The sequence below is a fragment of the Drosophila grimshawi genome, unplaced genomic scaffold (genome assembly GCF_018153295.1).
Source record: "Drosophila grimshawi isolate 15287-2541.00 unplaced genomic scaffold, ASM1815329v1 contig_848, whole genome shotgun sequence".
Taxonomy (NCBI): domain Eukaryota; kingdom Metazoa; phylum Arthropoda; class Insecta; order Diptera; family Drosophilidae; genus Drosophila; species Drosophila grimshawi.
This window is the reverse complement of record NW_025063692.1, coordinates 5984981-6005000: the sequence shown is the minus strand read 5'-3', so window position 1 is coordinate 6005000 and position 20020 is coordinate 5984981. Positions and strand designations below refer to the sequence as shown.

The window sequence follows — 20020 nt, the reverse complement described above, 5'->3', positions numbered from 1 at the left end:
AAAGCCCCATCATTATCCTATATGATAAAGAAAATCGGTTTGTTCCTTAGGCGTGAATTGGATGGATTTTAAGGAAAGATGATGCAACGATTCGATTCAAGTCTATTAATGCCAAAGGATACACAGCTGTTATTGCCAACAAAGGTCTAAAACTCCATATTAACTTCTATACAGTGACTCTTCACACATCAAAATACCATTCAGTATTCGTTCATTTTTGCGATTTTAATAAAAAACAGGAGTTATATGATAGATGATATATCCGCATAGGCGTCGACAGTCTGAAAGATAAGTCTAATTTATCCAAAAGACGATATGAACAAACAAATAATCCTAAAAATACACACAACTCATTCAAAATCAATATATGCATGCGAAACGGCAGTAAAAACTATCAATGTATAACTATAAGCTATCCTATAGATCAGATTAATATAGATAGATTTATAGATTAAAGCTTAGGCACTACTGATTATAATTATTTATGAATTCTCCTACAAAGACAGACTTTTCTAAATAGATTTATCCAGTTAGAAAGACAGTGAATGAGGCCAGTTCAACATGACAATAAACCTTATGGAATTGGATATATCTCTATTGAATTACTTTACAAAGAAATTTGAATAGCACGTGTCCTAGTAACATAAACTGAAGTATTCAGCTTTAATGTTTATTTGCTATAATTCCTGTGTCCATCCTGTTATCCTGTTAGGACTTACTTTTGATCAAAACCTGCAGCGATTGATTGTTGGGCGTGCCATTCTCCAGATGATACGGTATGACTGTGGTCAAGTATTTCGGCTCTGGTCCTGTGAAGTGCAAGAAATGTTGACATTAATATTATGCACATATATATATATATATATGGTATATTATGTAATTTGTACCTTGGAATTTGCCGCGCTTCTTTTCGACATGATATTGTCGACGCTTGTTCTGAACTGCCAGCAGCAGGGATATGAAGGAGTTCTTCAGCTCCTTCTCGTACTCGAGCTCGTCGCGCAGCGCCAGCTCATTGATCAGCGTCTCGCTCAGCTCCTGGATGAGCATCTCCATCTCCATATACAGCTCATTCAGCTGTGTGCTGCTCAAGTATTGCAATTCTAATGAGAATTAGAATTATGTTTATTAATTCTAGTTTATTGATTGCTGATTATTGACACTTACTCTCTGCATAGAGGGGCGCACCGAGCACTTCGCGTGCCTTCTCAATCACCTCGGAATCGCAGTGATCGGGCTCATCCAATGGACTGTCCGCCTCATCCATGATGTCATCGATCTCCTTGATCACCTCCTCGACGGATTTAATTGGCTCATCGACATCCCCATTGAGGCCATTCAATATCAATGCATGCATATCCAGATCATTTGCCACAGCCTCATCCTCGCTGGCCAAATCATTGAACTCATCCACAGGTGTTTGTGCATTTTGTTGCTGCTGTTGTTGTTGTTTGTGTGGTGATTGTTGTTGTTGCTGCTGCTGCTGCTGCTGTTGCTGCTGCTGCTGGCTGCGCTGCTTTGTACGATTCTGGCCCAGATTCAAAGTCGGCATATGCATCTGGCGAGTGTACGACTTGGACCAGTCTATGGGCAGAATGTTGCCAAAGTTACCAGTTATGGTCCACCACATTCTGCAAAGCAAGAGCAACAAAAACAAAGAAAAATATATTATTTTCTCTAGAGCTGTTATTAAATATTACGCAAATATCAGCATTCTGATGAGACAGGATTAAATAAATTATAAATATGAAATTAGCATGTTTTTACAGTGCTTGAAAATAAATTATAAATATGAAATGAGCATGTTTTTACAGTGCTTGAAAATGCTATGCTCCCGCGTAGTTTTTTGTCGCTTAGCAGTAGCAATAGCAGAGCAATATTTCTATAAACACACAAACAGTGCTCACTTATGGAATGGTTGAAAATTCCTTTATACAAATATGTATCATAAATTTACACACAAGATGGAAAAGAATTTGTTGCCTATTAATTCCAGATGAGCGAATGTTTCATATTGCGCCCACAGCCAGCAACAAAAATACCAATGTGAAACTGGCTCAACAGCAAAATAATAAAAGGCAACAGCAGCAGCAACAGCAGCAGCAACAGCAGCAGCAACAAACAACAACAGCAACAAGAAGAAGAATGAGACGAAAAAGAGGCAGACAAAAGTGGCACAATAAACTGGCAAGTGCCTCGACGACTGTTGACTGCCGCTGACAAAGAGGCCAGGCCAAGTAAGCAGCTGATAAAGATGCCAGGCCAAAAAGGGTGCTGGGTAGACTACCCTTAGAACCCCTCCTAGTCCTGAGTGTTGTATATGTGTTGGCACTGCTTGGTTGCACTCTTTGCTGGCAAATAAAATGTCTCATTAGGCCGTCACTCCATGCAAATTAGATGCAATTAAGATTGCAGCTGAATGCAGAAGTTCAGTTCGGTTCAGTTCTCAGATTGCTGCGCTGGCAGATATCCTGTAAATGAGTTGCAATTAAGTTTCTGTCCGACATCAAAACTTATTGATTGTAATAGTTGTTTGGCCTAAGTTAAGATGACAAATTGATTCTGATTTCGGTTCAGCTAAGGATTATGAATTGGTTCCACATTTTGTTCAGTTTTATGGAACAGTTATGGTACTAAATGTGCCATTAATTGGTTCTCGATTCAGGGTTGACACCTCCTGTCTAAATACGATTGTATTTCTTTATCAGTACTTATTGCTTCAATCAAGTAGTTTGTCTCAGAGATTACGATTTGCTTTGAAGTGCTTAAAGTTCTTAAATCCATCTGGTTAGCATCTCAAAGTCAACTTATTTCAAGCACAATATTTTGCTTGCAACTGTTTACAGGGTATGCGAACAAATGGCGTCGACGAGTGTCTCAAATTGCAATTGGATTTTATTGGCATGTTGCCCAGAGTTGCCCAGAGTTTCCCCAGTATCCCCGTTTCGCAGTTTCGCAGTTTCCCAGTTCAGCAGAATTTGGCATTGTGTGTCAGTCAGACAGTTTGTCTGAGAGTATGCTAATTTGTTTCTATGTGGCGAACAATAGCTATCAAATTTCACGATCAATGCCAATCATTTAATTGCCAGTGTTTCTTTGTTGTTGTTGTTGTTGTTGTTGTTATTCTTGTTGTTGCTGCTGCTTCTATTGTTGTTTATATGTATTTTTTTGTTTGTGGCTGTTGTCGCTGTTAATTGTTAATTGTTGTCTGTTGTTTTGTCTTCTAATAATTATTCATGCTCCACATTTGAGTAATTGACTGGTGTCGATTTATTGTTGCAGTTGTTGTTGTTGCTGCTGTTGTTGTTGTTTTTGTTGTTGCTGCTGCTGTTGTTGTTTTTGTTGTTTTTGTTGTTGTTGATGATGAGCATTTTACACTTGAGCGATTTTGCAGCACAATCTCAACTGATAATGCCGATGATGATGTTGTTGTTGATATTTTGAAGGAATTCGCACTTTTGCCACAGCTTGCTGCGCTCTGAATATTGCTTAAATTGTAGCTTATCTTATGGCAATACATTCATTGCAATGAGAATATCAGAGCGAGTTACTTGGGCCGCATACTTCCAAATAAATAATCAACTGAATTGTTTACGGCTATCAGCGAGTTGATTTTCAAGATTATCGATCTCTTGACGAGTAGCGGCAGCGAGTAACTCTTAACAATCAGTTGTAACGAGCAACACTTGTAACGAGAAATGTTCAAAAAGAAAGTCAACGATTAGCTTTTGAGGAGAAGCGAGTAACTAACGACTAACTATTAGCGAGTAGCTTTTAACGAGTAGTACAAACTACTAACTTTTACAGTTTAGTAGTAAGGAATACTCCTACTGAGTAACTCTACTCCAATAACTCAAAACGAGTAATTATAACGAGTAACTCTTAACCAGTATGCGTAAAGAGTAAAGAGTAGTTGCAACGAGTAACTTTTAACGATCACTTGAAACGAGCACCGATCACAACTCTGACTCTGAAGTGTTACCATTTCCAAAGAGTTGTCTGTGTTTTATGTGCTGATTTCCTTTCCTTTTTTTTTTTTTTTTGTACAACACTTGCATCCATCTGGCAACGATAGGCACATTTTGTACTTCCGCTCACTGCAGGCATATTGAATGACGTTCGTGTGAGGAATTTGTGGTATTTGCTTGTGTTTCAATTAATTTTTTTATTAATTGTTGTTCTGTTGTTGTTGTTGTTGTTGGTCTGCTTGACGCTGTTTCGATTCGCTGGAAATGAATTATGTCGGTTGTCTTGTGTCGGTTGTACTTTTTATTTGGCTTTCAATTTGTATTTCTGTTGGATTTTCGCCATTTGCCATGTGTAAATACAAATCACGAAAATACATTTCTGCCTGCAGCAAAAATAATATTAAAAACAAAGAAACAACAGCTCTATTCTATACTAGAATATTGCATACCCTTCCAGACCGGAGTCCATCTAACACCGATCGTAAGTTGCTACGGGAAGCATCTGAATTATCTTCATTTATATATATTTAATATGGGCAGCTATATATGTATATATATATATATATATATATTATCAGTTACTTTAGCAATACATATATATATATATATATATATATATATATATATATATATATATATATTATGGACAGATCTTTTCCGGAAAATGTTACACTTTCTATAGGCAATCGATAATCCGCTCAGCAAGAGTATAAAAATAGCAAAGTAAATAAAGTAAAAGACAACAACGCATACACACACGACTGGCTATGAAATACCCTGTACAGGTTAACAAATTCCCATTTGTGCGAGGGTACAGAGTATAAGCAAACCCAACTTAAAAATAGACTAAAGTGCTGAAAACTAGAAAATATCTTGTTCATATGTTAAATGAAACAAGGCTTGGAGCATTGGTAATCGAGCTAATTTAGATCGTATACATGTAATCCAAAATGCACAATGTGCTGCACAAGTACAGGGTATATCAACATCAACAGCAAGCAAAGGCCAAAGATGAAAAATGTGCGAAATAAGCGAAGCGCACAAAGCGTTTGCGACACTCGAGGGAAATGCGTCAGGTAGATTAATATATGTGTAGACAAGCACACCCATACAGCTACACCTACACACACACACACACACACACACACACCTACACACACATATTTGTATGTATATATCTACTATATATGCATATACGTAAATGGTGCATGGCAATTGGGGGAATGGGGTTATTTTGTGGCATGTGTCGAGGCCGCCAATATCATTTCTATGTAGGTCTTTACAATCTGCAGAATAGTCTATATGGTATGTATATATATATATATATATATATATATATATATATATATATATATATATATATATATATATATATATATATATATATATATATATATATATGTATATATATGCTGACTAGTTGTGTTGTGTGGGCCAAGCATTTGGAGCGTCGTTCAGCGTTCTGCCTGCACTCGAATAAGCCAACTTTAGTAATTAGCTCTTAGCCAGTTTTCAACTTGTATATAGTATGTATACTATATTATATCTGTTTCTTTTTTTACGGTGTAGTAGTGTAGTGCATTCGGAATTCGTGTCAACATTTGCATATGGTGCCCCTTGATGAGGCAAAGGCACAATACAGTAACGGACACAAGGGGCGAGTGTGTGTGATATGAACTCTTTATATTATTTTATATTATTATTATACAGCCCCCATTTAATAGATTATTGTGAGCGAACATTTCCGCTTCGCAGTGAAGAAACAGAAACAACACACAGAAATATATATGACATGGAATGAACACTTTGATATTGAAAATGGTAAAGCAGATTTTCGCAGACTTAAGTCATCAATTAGTCATATTCTAAATAATTCTATATACGCTGATATAATTGAAATTATGAGAACCAGAAACTGGAAAAGAAAACAAATGAATTAAGTCACTATTTATATTTTAAGCAACATATTTATTATATGCTTCGTGATTAATGTCAAACTAGTGTTTTCAAAGTTGTGTCCCGAATCGAAAATAATTTGAGGAAAACAATAAAAGAAAGAACGATTTTCGTAGGTAAATTACAGATTATCCACAGCCAGACGACAATTTGCGGAATTGCTGAGTTTTGGCTCGAATAATTAGTTCAACAAAAAAGTAGTTCAATTCAGACAAAACTTTCGAGAGATCGATCGTTCCATTGACAGCTATTGGGATATAGTGATTCGATCAGTTCCGTTTCTGAATTTTGAATCGGTTAATGGTTCCGGTTCCGGTTCCGGTTTGACAGCAGGCACGTTATTTGCAATTGATATTATTGATAACTTGATATCAATAGCCGCATTCAGTTGGAAGACAAATTTTGCAGAGCAAACCAAAGTTTTCATCACTCTTCTCTCTCTCTCTCTCTCTCTCTCTCTCTGTATGTCTGTCTCTCTGTCTGCCTCTGTCTCTCTGTCTCATTCTTTCGGCACACTTTTCAAATAGAAATTTCCATCATCGCCGCAATTAAGACATTCTTGGCGCATCGAGCATCATTCATCGCTATCTTTATGGCTGTGGCTATATGGCAATGGGGCACTTATCGCCATCGTTCAAATCAACGCAACAACAACGACAACAACAACAACAACAACAATAGAAACAACAAATACAACAAGTAGCAATTGAATGAACCCTGAACTCTTTCCACATGCCGCTGGCTGCATTATCTGGCTTATTTGGTTTGGGGTCTAGCCCTGACCGATATGACGAGAGCTCCTCTCTCTGCCATCTGTCCATCTGTCTGTCTGTCTGTCTGTCTGTGTGTGTTTGTTGTTTTCTAGCTGAGCGACAATTAGCAGCTCAATTTCAATTTCAATTTCAATTTGAGTTTGAGTTTTTAGCGAGCAACGCCCACGAAATGAGCTCATGCCTCAAAACTCGAAGAAACAACAAAACATGCCCCATTCCTCCATACGAAAATGAATGCGTAAATATTTTAATGAATTTTAATTGCGGTACTTAGATAACGCAATCAATTTGTGTCCACAACTGGTGAATCAGCAGCAGTCAGCAGTCAGCAGTCAGCAGTGAGCAGTGCCACATCATCATTATCATTAGCCAGTTCGTGATCATCATGATGATTGTGATGATGATGAATATTCATTCAGACGCCAACGTGAAGCATTTCATCATTCACTTGACTTTTCTACATTTTTTTCTCATTCACCTTTTCCTTTTCCATTTTCTTTTTTTTATTATTGTTTTTTTCTTACGGTTTTTCTTTTGTCATTTGGATAACGCATTTATAGTTTTTGCTTACATTTGATTTGATTTAATTTTTATTCGAGTTTTACTTTCTTCCTGTCCGTCGCAATGAATACAATGCACAACTTTCTAATACGTTGCCACAACAGATTCAGATACAGACACAGATGCAGATACAGATACAGGTACAGATACAGATACAGATACAGATACAGATACAGATACAGATACAGATACAGATACAGATACAGATACAGATACAGATACAGATACAGATACAGATACAGATACAGATACAGAGACAGTCACAGTCGCAGTCACAGCTGCAGATACAGATACAAACTTGCAAAAGATACTGGATACCTTTTTATGCACTGAACCCATACAACCTGGATGCAAAAAGTAATGATGAAGTTGTGCCAGTTTATGTTACAGACCCAGACACCATAGTTGACATATATATATATATATATATATATATATACTTGATCAGCATCAACAACCGATGCGATCTAGCCATGTCCAACTCTGAGCAAGCTGATCTCCGCTGATCATAAAAAATGCATTGTTTCTTGTGAAATTGATTACATTTTATCGATAACACTCCCCGCTTCGCGCATATCGATATAAATCGAATATCCGTTAACAATAAAAATCATATTTTCAATAATATATCTTTCTATTTATTTAAGATCGGCTGATCAGTTGATTTGAATATCTAAAACATGTACGTGTTATGGATAGGTGAAGACTTGAAGATTCGAGGGTATCTGCTTGTCGAGCACTCACGACTACAACAGTTCTACTCTCTTTTCATTTTCTTTTTTTTTTTTGGCGGAACAAAGATTAATGTTGGCAAACAATGCAGCATAAAAGCTGACAGCAAAAAGCATTTCATTTGTTCGTTCGTAAACGTTTCACTGGCAGCAAAACTGAAAACGAAACGGAAGCAAACCTGAAAGCTAAGTTTAAATATATAGAGATGAATGAAACGAAAACGAAAACAGAAACAAAAAGCAAAAAACAAAAAGCAAAAAGCAAAAGCCAACAAAAAACAACAAACCTTATAATCATTAAACACTACTTAAATCAAATGTGTATAACTTTTATGATAAGCTCCCGTTTATTAATTAATATACTTTATGCAATGCTTTGAATATATTGTTTAGCTTCATCTTGGCCAACAGTGATAGTGTTGTGTCTGTGTTTGAGTCTGGTTTTGGGACTGGTAATGGGTCTCTCTCTCTCTCTCTCTCTCTCTTTCTCTCCAACTCTCTAACTCTAACTCCCTCTCTATCTCTCTCTCTCTCTCTCTATGTGTGAGTCTGGCTCTGGGTGTGGGGATTGGCTTTTGGTTGCCTGTTCGCTGCGGGGTTCGTTCACACGTACAATTTTCACTCAAGCGCGGCACAAACATTCCAAAAGGGAACCAGAGATGTTGCGAAAGGGAGTGTTTGCCGCATTGCCGAATTATGTAGGCCCTATTTACTGGTTATTAATTAACAATAAATGCAATAATTATTTATCGTTTTGTTCACCTCGTTTTTTTTTTTCATAATTAAATGATGTTTTTTGCTGAAGTATTTGAATCGTCTTTTGGATGGTTATGGTTATGGATTGCATTTTGTTCGGTATTCGGTTCAGTTATAATAATGATATATATATATAATATAATATAGAATAATATTGATGCTGTAACTGTTTTTTCAAATTCCAATTTGATACCCTGTTTGAAACATAATAATTGTCATGAGTGCATCGAAATAAGCATCTGGTTGTCAACTATTATATCTATGCTATTTCTATACAATTCCTTCAATTTTCTTATCCTATTCTTATCCCATTCCTATCCTCTTCGTATACTATTCTTATCAAATCCTATTCCTATCCTATTCCTGTTTTATTCACATCGCTTTCCTATCCCATTCTGATCCCTTTAATATCCAATTCCAATCCTATTCCAATTTCTATCCTATTCCTCTTTTATCTATCGATTTTAACTATATAGATTTATTAATCTGGCAATCTAAACATAATCCAAGCATAACAAACTAGATGACATAGCTGATATGGCCATGGCCTGCCACACTGGCGTAGAGTAGAGTATTGTTGAGTCGAAGGGAGTTTCGATGCTTTTCATTCAGTGTGTGAAAGTTGGCGCTGTGCGACCCCAAAACATGACTGACTAAATAACTAAAAACTTATAAATATAAATACATATAATTTTTAGCTATATATATATATATATATGCATTGTTATGCTGGAAAATGTTATGGAGGAGGAGGGTGGGGGGGGGGGGGTAGGGGAAGGTGAATGGGAAAACTGAAAACCAAATCCGAAACTAGACACGTAAATGCAACAAACAAACACTTTAAAGCATATATTCTAAATTTAGTTGTTCACACTACGCGTTGGCACCACACACACACACACACTCACACACACACACACACACTCACACACTCACACACTCACACACACACAGATACAAATGACAAAGATACAGATACAGATACAGATACATAAAATGGGAACACAAATGCTGACAATCGTTTAGCATTCAATTTGCTGCTCTTCCTTTGCTGAGAACCAAGCCAAGGGTTCGAAACTGATTTGAATACTTATTCTTATAGATATGCAAGAGCTGGATGTCAAACCGGATCTGGAACTGCAACTGCAACTGCAACTGGAACTGGAACTGTAACATTACCGATTAAAATTCAAAAGCATTTCAATTTCATAAACAAAGTAGTTGAACAATAATTGTTTGTGTGGTCAAAGTGCATTTCAAACGAAAAGATCTTTTCAGAAAAAGTGGAAATGTGAATTCAAATGAAGTACACAAAATCGCAAACAGTTTGTGTAAGAAGTGGTTTAGTGGAATGCTATCTAAAGTGTGAGGATTATGGTGAAGCTATCCAAATTGCCAAGGCTGGGATCACTGCAGCGGTAGACAGTAGCCAACCTGGTCCGGGTCCTGGTCCAGTTTCGATCCCGACCTGGAGGTTGAAAAGATTTTGGGTCGCCTCACATACTGCATTAAGCTGAAGGGCCTCGATCAGGTCGAGATGGAGGCATCAACCATACCTCAAATGCTACATGGACAACGAAGACTGAACTGCCAATTTCATAAGTATACATAATCATGTGAAGATCAAACGATTTACAGATATTATTAAATAATAATTGACAAACCAGAGTAGTAATCGATACCGATACCGATACCGATTGCTAACATGTTAAAAAGAAATCAAAATCATCTTGAATCAACGGAGAATTGTTTTCGAGAAAGAAAAAAGATTTTGTTTTAGAGCTGAGTGCAGGGTATTCACTAGTCGAGGCTCACTCGATTTGTGCATTCTTACTTGGTTTATAAATAGGCCATTAGCGAAGCGGAGCGGAGAAGTGAGGACGGTAGCGAGGTGAAAACCGTTTCTATGGCTTCCATTTGCAGCTAACAATGCCAAATGAAATGAATTTGCTGTTCTTGTCAGCAGTTATGTGGCCCATAAATGCAGAAAACGGCCAAAACAACCGCAGAGGCAGAGGCAGAGGCCAAAAAACTTTAAGCCAAAACTCGAATGATCATTATGTATGCCTCTATTTAGCGAATCAAGCAATCAATCAATCAATCCAACCAACCAACCAACCAACACACTTTGCCAATTGGCCCTCTTAGGGAAAAATAAATAGGAAAATGCCGCACTTCAGACAATTCCATTCAATACAATTCATTTCAATTCAAATCATTTCAATCGATGTTTGAAAACGTTTCTCAAAATTGCCCACAGCCTGAGTTAAGTTTAAGCCCAAAGAAATGTGCAATTTGATTTAAATATTAAATACACTGCGCAACAAAAGTGTGTTACGCAATTCCAATTAAGCTTGCTGCTTGAATTTCTATAGTTTTGTTCTTTGAATTCGTGTCAAAATCATTTACAAATTTGGCATTGATTACAAAATCAACTCAAATCATATCGAATAATCAGTTTCGGTTCTTTTGCTGAGTGCTTCAATCGGTTAACGGGTAACGGTTATGCAATTTCGTCAACGGTTTTAGTTGCACTTTGATTGCCCATCAACGAACCGGCAAATGTCGAATCTGGTTTCGGTTTCAATAGGGTTAATTTCGCTTAAGGGCATATATAAGATTATGACTGATTCTTAATAACCGATTAATCGGTTAATTTCATTTCATTTATAATCATATAGTTTGCAAGTATCTTTTATAAATGTGTGAAACCTGCCGAATTTGTATGAGTCATCAGCGATCAGCCAATTTTGATTATTAATATTAAATTGCAGTTATCAACTGAACAATCTAGCTTAAAGGGGGAGGTGGGGGGGGGGGGGGGGGGGGGGGGGGGGGGGGGGCTGGGGGGGGGGGGAGGGGAGGCCCAGGGGGGTGGGCGGGGGGGGGGCGAGGGGCGGGGAGGGGGGGGGGGGGGGGGGAGGGGGGGGTGAGGGGGGGGGGTGTGGGGGGGGGGGGGGGGGGGGGGGGGGGGGGGGGGGGGGGGTGGGGGGTGGGGGGGGGGGGGGGGGGGGGGGGGGGGGGGGGGGGGGGGGGGGTGCTTTTGGGGGGGGGGGGGGTGGGGGGGGGGGGGGGGTCGGGGGGGGGAGGGGGAAGGGGGGGGGGGGGGCCGGGGGGGAGGGGGGGGTGGGGCGGGGGGGGGGGCCCCGGGGGGGGGGGGGGAGGGGAATGGGGGGGGGGGGGGGGGGGGGGGGGTTTTTGGGGGGGGGGGGGAGGGGGGGGGGGGGGGGGGGCGGGGGGGGGGGGGGGGGGGAGGAGGGGGGGGCTTAGGGGGGGGGGGGGGGGTGGGGGTGGGGGGGACAGAAGTGGGGGTGTAGGGGGGGGGCAGGGGGGGAGATGGGGGGGGGGGGGGTGGTGGGGGGGGGGGGGAAGGGTTATAGCATGGCCAATATGGCCATCAGGCATATTGGCAATTCAATTTTATTTGATTTCATTTCATTTCCAACTCGAAACCCTTTGCAATTTCAACAATTTGTATTTCTGATGCCAGCATTTAACGCAAACATTTTATTTTTGCTCGTTTGTTGCCGCCGCCGGCTTGGCGTTGTCCTTGACAGTTTTTTCCCTCTCTCTCTCTCTCTCTCTATTTCTCTGTCTCTCTCTCTCGCTCTCTCTGAGTATTGCTATTGCTGCTGATGATGATGTAATTGCCGGCGGCATTTGTCGATTTGCCGTTTTTTTTTTTTGTTTTTTGTTTTTATTTTGAGACATGCGAGAGCCTCTCTTGATTAGTCATTTGTATCTGTAGCTGTATCTGTGGCTACACGTTTGTATCTGGATACATAGATACATATTTATACAATGTTGCCTTCGGTTGTTTTACAGCTGAATCCAATTGGCAAATATTATAATCAAATGCTGTGCATTGTTATATTTTAACAATAATTTCACTTTATTGGAAATTTACTTATCGAATTTTTTGCTATTTTTCGAGTTGGTTTCGAGTCACGGCAAATTTAGCTTGGATAAGATGGAGTTGAAAAACATTCCATATTGTAAATTCCATTCGTTTTCAAAGGTATTTCGTTATAGGAATTCGAGTTAAAATTTAAACAGCGATGACAACCAAAGGCATTTTTAATATATTCTACATTTGTAGTTAGGTTTTTTATTGAAATTCCATGGATCGATTTCGGGCTATTGTAGAATAGCTGCACAACTGTTTATTTGGTAGCATTGTTGTTTGTGGTGCATGCAACAACAGGGGACAATTAGCTGTGGCTGGCCACAGAGCAGAGTGCACAGTGCAAAAGAGGTTAATGTCCTTTTGCAATTTTGCACTTGGGCAGGAAATGACTTTCAGGCAACCCCCAATAATAACAGCGATGGCAACCCTAAACTATGGCGAACGGCGAATGGGCCCGGGTTCGGGTTCGGATTGGGCGGGGAAGAGAGAGGTCTACTGACAACACAGCTGAGGCCTGTCAGCTCCTGCATTCCCCTTGCCCCTCGCCACCCCGCCCATTGTCCCTTTCCAGTGTGTGTTTCGTAACACGCATACGCCATGTTGTGCCTTCTGTGCATGACTCATACGACCCTCAATTTGGGGTGGATGGGTGGTTTTAGCTGTTGCGAAACTACCCCTGTCTATATTTATACAGTTTGATTATTGTTTTAGTCAGGACATGTGGTGTTCTTCTGTTCTTCTGTTCTTCTTCAGCTTTCCGCTTGTTGTTGTTTACTGCACTCTTTTCAAGGATACACATCAACTTCCTGCAAATGTGGCCCACCCCCAACTCAACCTCCTTTTTTTTTTGTAAATATGTATATATAACATGCACCCAATCGATTATATATATAGTTTAAAAGCAGCCACCTTTCATAATTGATTAAGCCCGCTCGTAATTCGAGATTTCGCAGGAGTGGCAAATTGGCAGAATTTGGGGTTCTAAACTTGTTTAAAAACAGAAAGAATTTTAAGCTCTCTCTTTGATTAAATGAAACGATTAAATAAATGCTCAACACTGTGATAAATTGAGTGCGAAATAGGGTTCTCTTAAATAAAAGCACCCAAATCACATTTGACAACAAAATTAAAAATGTTTCTTCTTTAGTTTGACAGGCTTAAAAAGAAAAAACAAGACAGAATCCCAACGATTTTGGCTAAAACGGGTTTCTCTTCTTTTTTTTCTATTTTTTTTTTTTGTTCATTTACACAGTCAGGACTTGGCGACAGGACATTGAACCTTGTGGGAAAAGTAGGTCGCCAGCTGGGACAGCTGCAGCTTCAGTTTGGGCAGCGCTTCCAGTCGCACTTCCAATTCCAGTGTCCACTTCCAGACTCAGTCAGCGCCAAGGCTGCTGCAGCAATTGCATCAGCAAATTGCATGACAAAAGAAATGGAAAAAAGAGTATACAAAAAAAGAAAAGGAAAGAAAAGAAAAGAAAAGAAATGCAATCGAAGAAAATAAAAGTTGCGACAAACTCAACTCAAATCGGTTATGTCAACGCCTGCTGAAGAGTGTAAACCGTTGCTACACTGGGACAAAATAGAAACGACGAAGGAAAACCACTCGAGAAAATAAAATACTTTCCAAATTGAGTCCCAAATAATTTTTATGTTTTTTTCCACTACAAATTTAGTTTTGTTTTTTTTTTCATTATAATTATCATATTTTATTATGTCAAAGAACAAAACGGCTGAGTCATTCAGACTTTGAATTATGGACATTTTTTGAGTCACATAAACATTGAGTAATGAGTGATGCTTAAAGAAAGTCAAAAAGCCTGCGACTGCAGCTTACTGATGAATTTGTACTGCTTAACCAATTGACAGCAATCAATAAAATTTGTGTTTTTTTTTTCTCTGAGTGTATTGTCGCGACGCGTGTCCCACGCTGTGGTCAAATGAAAAATGCTTGGATTGGCTTGAAGTGTCTGAGTGGCTGGCAGTAAACCGGAAAGCGGGCCCACAACTGTTCGCCAAACGGGCTGCATTGGCACATTTGGTCAGCACCTTATTTTTTAAAATTTTTTTTTTAAGTGGCACACAAATGCGGTCGTTTTTATGTCACCATCGCATGCAACAACAACAACAACAACGACAAAAACAACAACTGACAGCTATAATGAGCTGCCATTAAATTTTGGTTTCTCATGCATATGTATATATATATATATACATATATGTACATGAAATATGCAAAGCTTAACTTGATTTCAAAGTTGGTCGAAAATAATACGCAATTGACATTTACAATACGTAAATTATTTCCGTTGATTACTTTTCTGAAGTCATCCAGCGATTAATATGATAAAAACTGAGATTACACATTGCCATTTGCTCAGTGTAAGAATGTTGCATTCGCTATTCTTGTTGTTCTTGTTATTGTTGTGGTTGTTGTAATTAAACGTGTTCTTGCAGAGCACACCAAAAACAGAGAACTGATCCAACAACAACAGCACAGAAAAAAACTTGCAGCAATGCAGTTCGCAGAAGAAGCAGAAAGTTTTCTACGCAACTGCAGACCTTCGTCAAATGTATGCTGCACACAGCCTCACTCACTCACACACACCTACACACAGTGCTCGACCTTCGTTAAAAAAAAATGACGAAGAAGACGACAATGAAAGATAATTCGTAACGTAAATATTGACAAGCGACCCAGGCAAATAAGAACAAAAGAGAAAAAAATAAACGCAGCGTCGATAATCACAGTTAGAAGACGCTAGATGAAGCAGTGATGCCAGTGCGTTAAGGTATGAGTGAGATAGACAAAGCAGTGCATCTCTTACAGAGGTATGTAAACGGTATGTAAATAATGCGCTCTCTCAACATCAATGTTAAACAGAAGCGGAAAGCTTACGAGAGTGAGGGAGACAACATTTGCATTTCATTTGTCGCCAAATATGCGCTATGCGAAAAGTAAAAATTGTATGAGAAGTGAGTGCAGGGCAAATGAATAAAATATAACAGCTCAAAATGCACATGATGAATGTGCCTAATTGACAAGCTATCTAAATACATACATGTATATATATATATATATGTATATGCATGTATATATGTACATATTTGCATTCGGCTTGGCGTGTCATCATCATCATGATCATATTCCATATTCAGACTCGGCCTCATTCATCATTCACGAATCATTCACGAATGTGAATATTATGTGCATTTCAAATCATTTTTTGGAAAGATAAAGCACGCGATTGTTAAATTTATTGGCTAATTTCAGCCAAAGACAAAATCGAAAAAAAAAACATAAATATCAAAAAATAAATATATAAAAAAAACAAATAATAAAACGTTGCAAATTGCGAGCGCTTAAAAACAATAAACACAAAACGCAGCAAACAAAAGGAGTAAGAATGTTGTACTCAAGTGAGCACGACTACGATATACCCTGCAGCCAGCTGTTAAATCTATTATAGTTATTGCCAGAGTTTCCCAAACTCAAATATAAGCATGCGTGGAAGTACTCGGACTCATTTCTTATGGCAGGCAGAATAAGAATAAGATGCATATGCACAGTACGTATTTATGGAAAGACTCTCTCTATGCTCCATCGAGTCGACTGTTAATCCCGATCAATAATATATAAAGATGCTTTGCTGTTGCAAACACTTGCACAAAATCGTTATACTCTACTTTTTACCTATTTTTGATGGGTGCAGTGTATAAAAACCAACTCAATTAGCCATCTCTCTCTCTCTCTCACTCAAACTCCGCACGCTCTCTCTCTCGCTCACTGTGGCACTCTTTCGTTAAGTAATGCGCTTTGCTTGAGTCAGGCAAATGCACTTTATAAATGCCTTTTTATCAGCAGCGGTCAGCGGCAGTCACTTGTTGTTGTTTTTGTTGTTGTTCGTTCGCTTTTTGTTACGAGTTATGATTTATGTTTTACGCACCGCAAATCGTAGGCAATTGCAGTGTTTCATTTATTTATTTTTGTGTGAATTGCTTTGCTTTGACAAACGCCACTCAACGCTGAATGTGACTTCCACCCGCCAACCCCAAGCCTCCAGCAACCCCCCGGCATCGTAGACAAGTGGGTTACAGTTTAACATTGATTGTATTTTATTGTTTTTTTTTTTTGCTCATACAAGGGGCCTTAAAGGGGGGAAGGGAATTGCACTTCCGCTAGACGCTGGTCAAGGGTTGTTTTCTTTTTTGTTGTTGTTGGGATGCAGCAGTGAAGAAAAAAAGTGTAGATAGCAAAATTGTCTCAAGAGTCAGACGACAGTCGACAGTCGACTTTTATCGATCCAACAATGTTGAATGCTACACGCCACCCCTCACCCCTACCCCACCTACTCCCTCCCCTATCGTTTGGCCTGTATCAGGATTACGTCGTTATATGGCGCCAGGGTTGCCAGCGAGTTTGGGGGTTGACGCATGCGCTCTGCCTAATTGTGGAAAAATAGATGGCGCATTGCATTCTTACATCTTTACTATGTGTATAATTCTCTATCTCTCTTTCTGTCTATTATTCTATGTGCCTATTATTAGGTGAGCAATTTTTGATTAACCGGTTAACCGTTAACCTCAGCTGAACCGTTTCGTTGAAAGGCTATGCTTGAGGCGAGCTTTAAGTCACAAGCAATGCTGAACTTAAAGCTCAACCATTAATAATGAATTTACTTCATTTTTTCTCCTATAGGTCATTAAGTATCAATCAATCAACGAGTCAATCAATCATCAGTCAGTCTATCTGTCATTATTTGCATCTATGAATCACATCAATGTATAAAAATTATGTTTTTTTTCTGCCCTTTTAGTCCCTCAATCACCAAGTCAACAATCAATCATTTTCCAATAGCACAAATTGTTTAATTTGTCGTGTAGGTTATAAAGCTACAATCAATCAATGAGTCAGTCAATCATCAGTCATTCAATCAGTGGATCAGTCAGGCATTATATGCATATCTGAATCATATCAATGCATACAAGTGATGAATAAAATAAACTATATATATATATATATATATATTAACACCAATCAATTACCGATCAATCAGCAATCCATCATTTTAATTTGATATGATATATATATATATATATATATATACATGATGAATAAAATAAATAGCATAAAATAAAATGAACAGAAATGATCAAACACGAATCAATCACCCATCAATCAGCAATCAATGATGTTAATTTGATACTCACTGGCATTCGTTCATGATCTCCTCCTGGCTGCGCACCTGAACGGGTGCAAGTTCCTCGACATTCTCCTCGTAGTTGCCGAAGCACTTGGTGATCTTCTCATCGAACGTGTTGACCAGATCCTCCAGGCTGCCACCGAAAGTCTCAGTGAAATTGTCCACATTGTCGGCGGCCCGCCTATCGCCGCCCAAGCCGATACCGAGTCCCACGCCCGGCGTTGCATCGCCCAAAACATCGCTCAAATTGTGCGTATTGCAATTGGGACTAATATTTCCACTTGTGCCCGATCCAGAACCAGCTGCTCCAGCGCCAGAGACTGCTGCTGCTGCGCCGCCATTTTTGCTGAGATGTGCATCACGGACAGCATCCTCGAGCAGGCGTAATTTGTCCTGCTGCTGCTGCTTGGCGTTGCCATCCTTCAGATTCCGATTGGCATTGAGGGCATTCTGATTGGAGATGAAGTCACAGCCGCCCCACTCGTCTGTCTCCTCGAATTTCGCCAGTGGAGCCTCGAATTTAAGCTCGGCCATTTTCGTGCCGAGGTCACGCATGGCACGCGGGGGGTTGCTGGTGATGTTAATTTGTGGATGTGCGGGGGCAAGGGCGTGGAGGGGGGCGGGGGCTGGTTTAGCCTGCTTGCTAAAAACAAGTTGCAAGCGGTTTTTTGCCTGTTGTTGTTGTTTTTGTTGATTTTATTTTATTTTATTTTTTTTTTTTTAACACACCACAAACAAACAAACAAACGAAAAAAAAAACAAAACTCTTGCAGTTCTCACTCGCACTCTCTCTCTCTCTCTCTCTCGCACCTGTACTAAAAGTGACTTCAACCCCTATTTGTAGGCACAATTCGCATTCACTTGTCACCCACCGTCCTTTTTTCCTTGTTGTCGCTATTCGCTTTTCATATATGATCTGCACAAAATATCTATTGCTTTTGCTTTTGCTTTGGCTGCTTCTCACTGTTATTGCCTCTTCCTCCTCCTCCTTCGGCTGCTGCTGCACCGTAAACAAAAACAAATACGATACGAATAAAAAAAAATACGATACAATCAACGAAACGCTGTGTGGCAGCGTCTGACTAATGAATATATATGTCGCGTGCTAAAAACACTTTGAGTTTCTGTTATTTATTTGCCTTAATACAATTTGATAATTGTTGTTATTGCAGCAAATAAAATACAAGCGAAAACACATGCGGAGCAAAGTCGACGATACGCGCTTGACGACGACAGCGACGACACCAAAACACACCAAAGCGAACGGCGAAGGTTTATTTGCGACTATATGCCGTGCAGTGTGCCCGCATGCGGCAATCCAGCAAAATACCAAACGATATCAAAATAAATACTAGCAGTAAAATACCATGTATTGTTTAATCACATCGATATCGATAACATATTGATAGCGTTAGCTAAATAATCGAATGCAGGCGGCCACATTCAAATTTCCTTTCAAATCTTCACTTGCATCAATAAAAGAGCTTGCATTTTTTTATATTCAGTTTTATTACAATATAAATTAATATTTATATTTAATAATACATTATTAGAGTCCGAGTCCTAACATTTCATATTATTATTTTTCTTAAATTTTTTTGTTTTTTGTTTTTATACTGCGTAATATCGAAGCACACTGCCCAGCGGCAATTTAATATTATTATAATTTTTTTGTTGTTTGTTTTTAACATTCGTTTCTTTTTGGGTTTTTTGTTATAGCTTCTGGGTCAAAAAAATATGGTTAGTTTTTAATATATATATATATATATATATATATATATATATATACGTAGTAAGTAGGACTTGTTTTCTTGCCCATTTTCTGTGGGTTATCATTTTTAGTGCTTTTGAGAAATGCAATCAACAACAGAACTGTTAAACATTTTTTGTTTTTCGTTTTTCGATTTTTTTTTGTCTTTTGTTTTTATTTTTGGATTGGTTAAATATCTTAAGAGAAGCACATACAAACATACAAGCGCAGGTGTGTGTGTGTGTGTAGATATGCATTTATTATCACACACACACACACACACACACATGCATGTATGCATTTGTTGAATTGTGTTTCTTTTTTTCAAGTCTAAGCTAAAACATTATGTTCTCCTTCGCTTCATTTTGCAGGGTATCTTAAAAGCAGTTTGTTTCTTGCAAGTAGTGTACAATT

At 38.9% G+C, this 20020-nt stretch overlaps 1 protein-coding gene across 1 annotated transcript in view; it reads right to left on the bottom strand.

The window, feature by feature from the left end:
* Window positions 1-18555, bottom strand: part of LOC6566354 (fasciculation and elongation protein zeta-2) — a 19084-nt gene extending 529 nt beyond the window's left edge. The window contains exons 1-4 of the mRNA XM_001992066.2: window positions 17864-18555; window positions 1168-1631; window positions 888-1103; window positions 720-809 (exon numbers count right to left, since the gene is read on the bottom strand). Of these exons, the coding sequence (XP_001992102.2) occupies window positions 720-809; window positions 888-1103; window positions 1168-1631; window positions 17864-18411 (1318 nt within the window). The 5' untranslated portion in view covers window positions 18412-18555. The remainder of the gene's footprint in view (window positions 1-719; window positions 810-887; window positions 1104-1167; window positions 1632-17863) is intronic.
* Between the last annotated feature and the right edge of the window lie 1465 nt (window positions 18556-20020).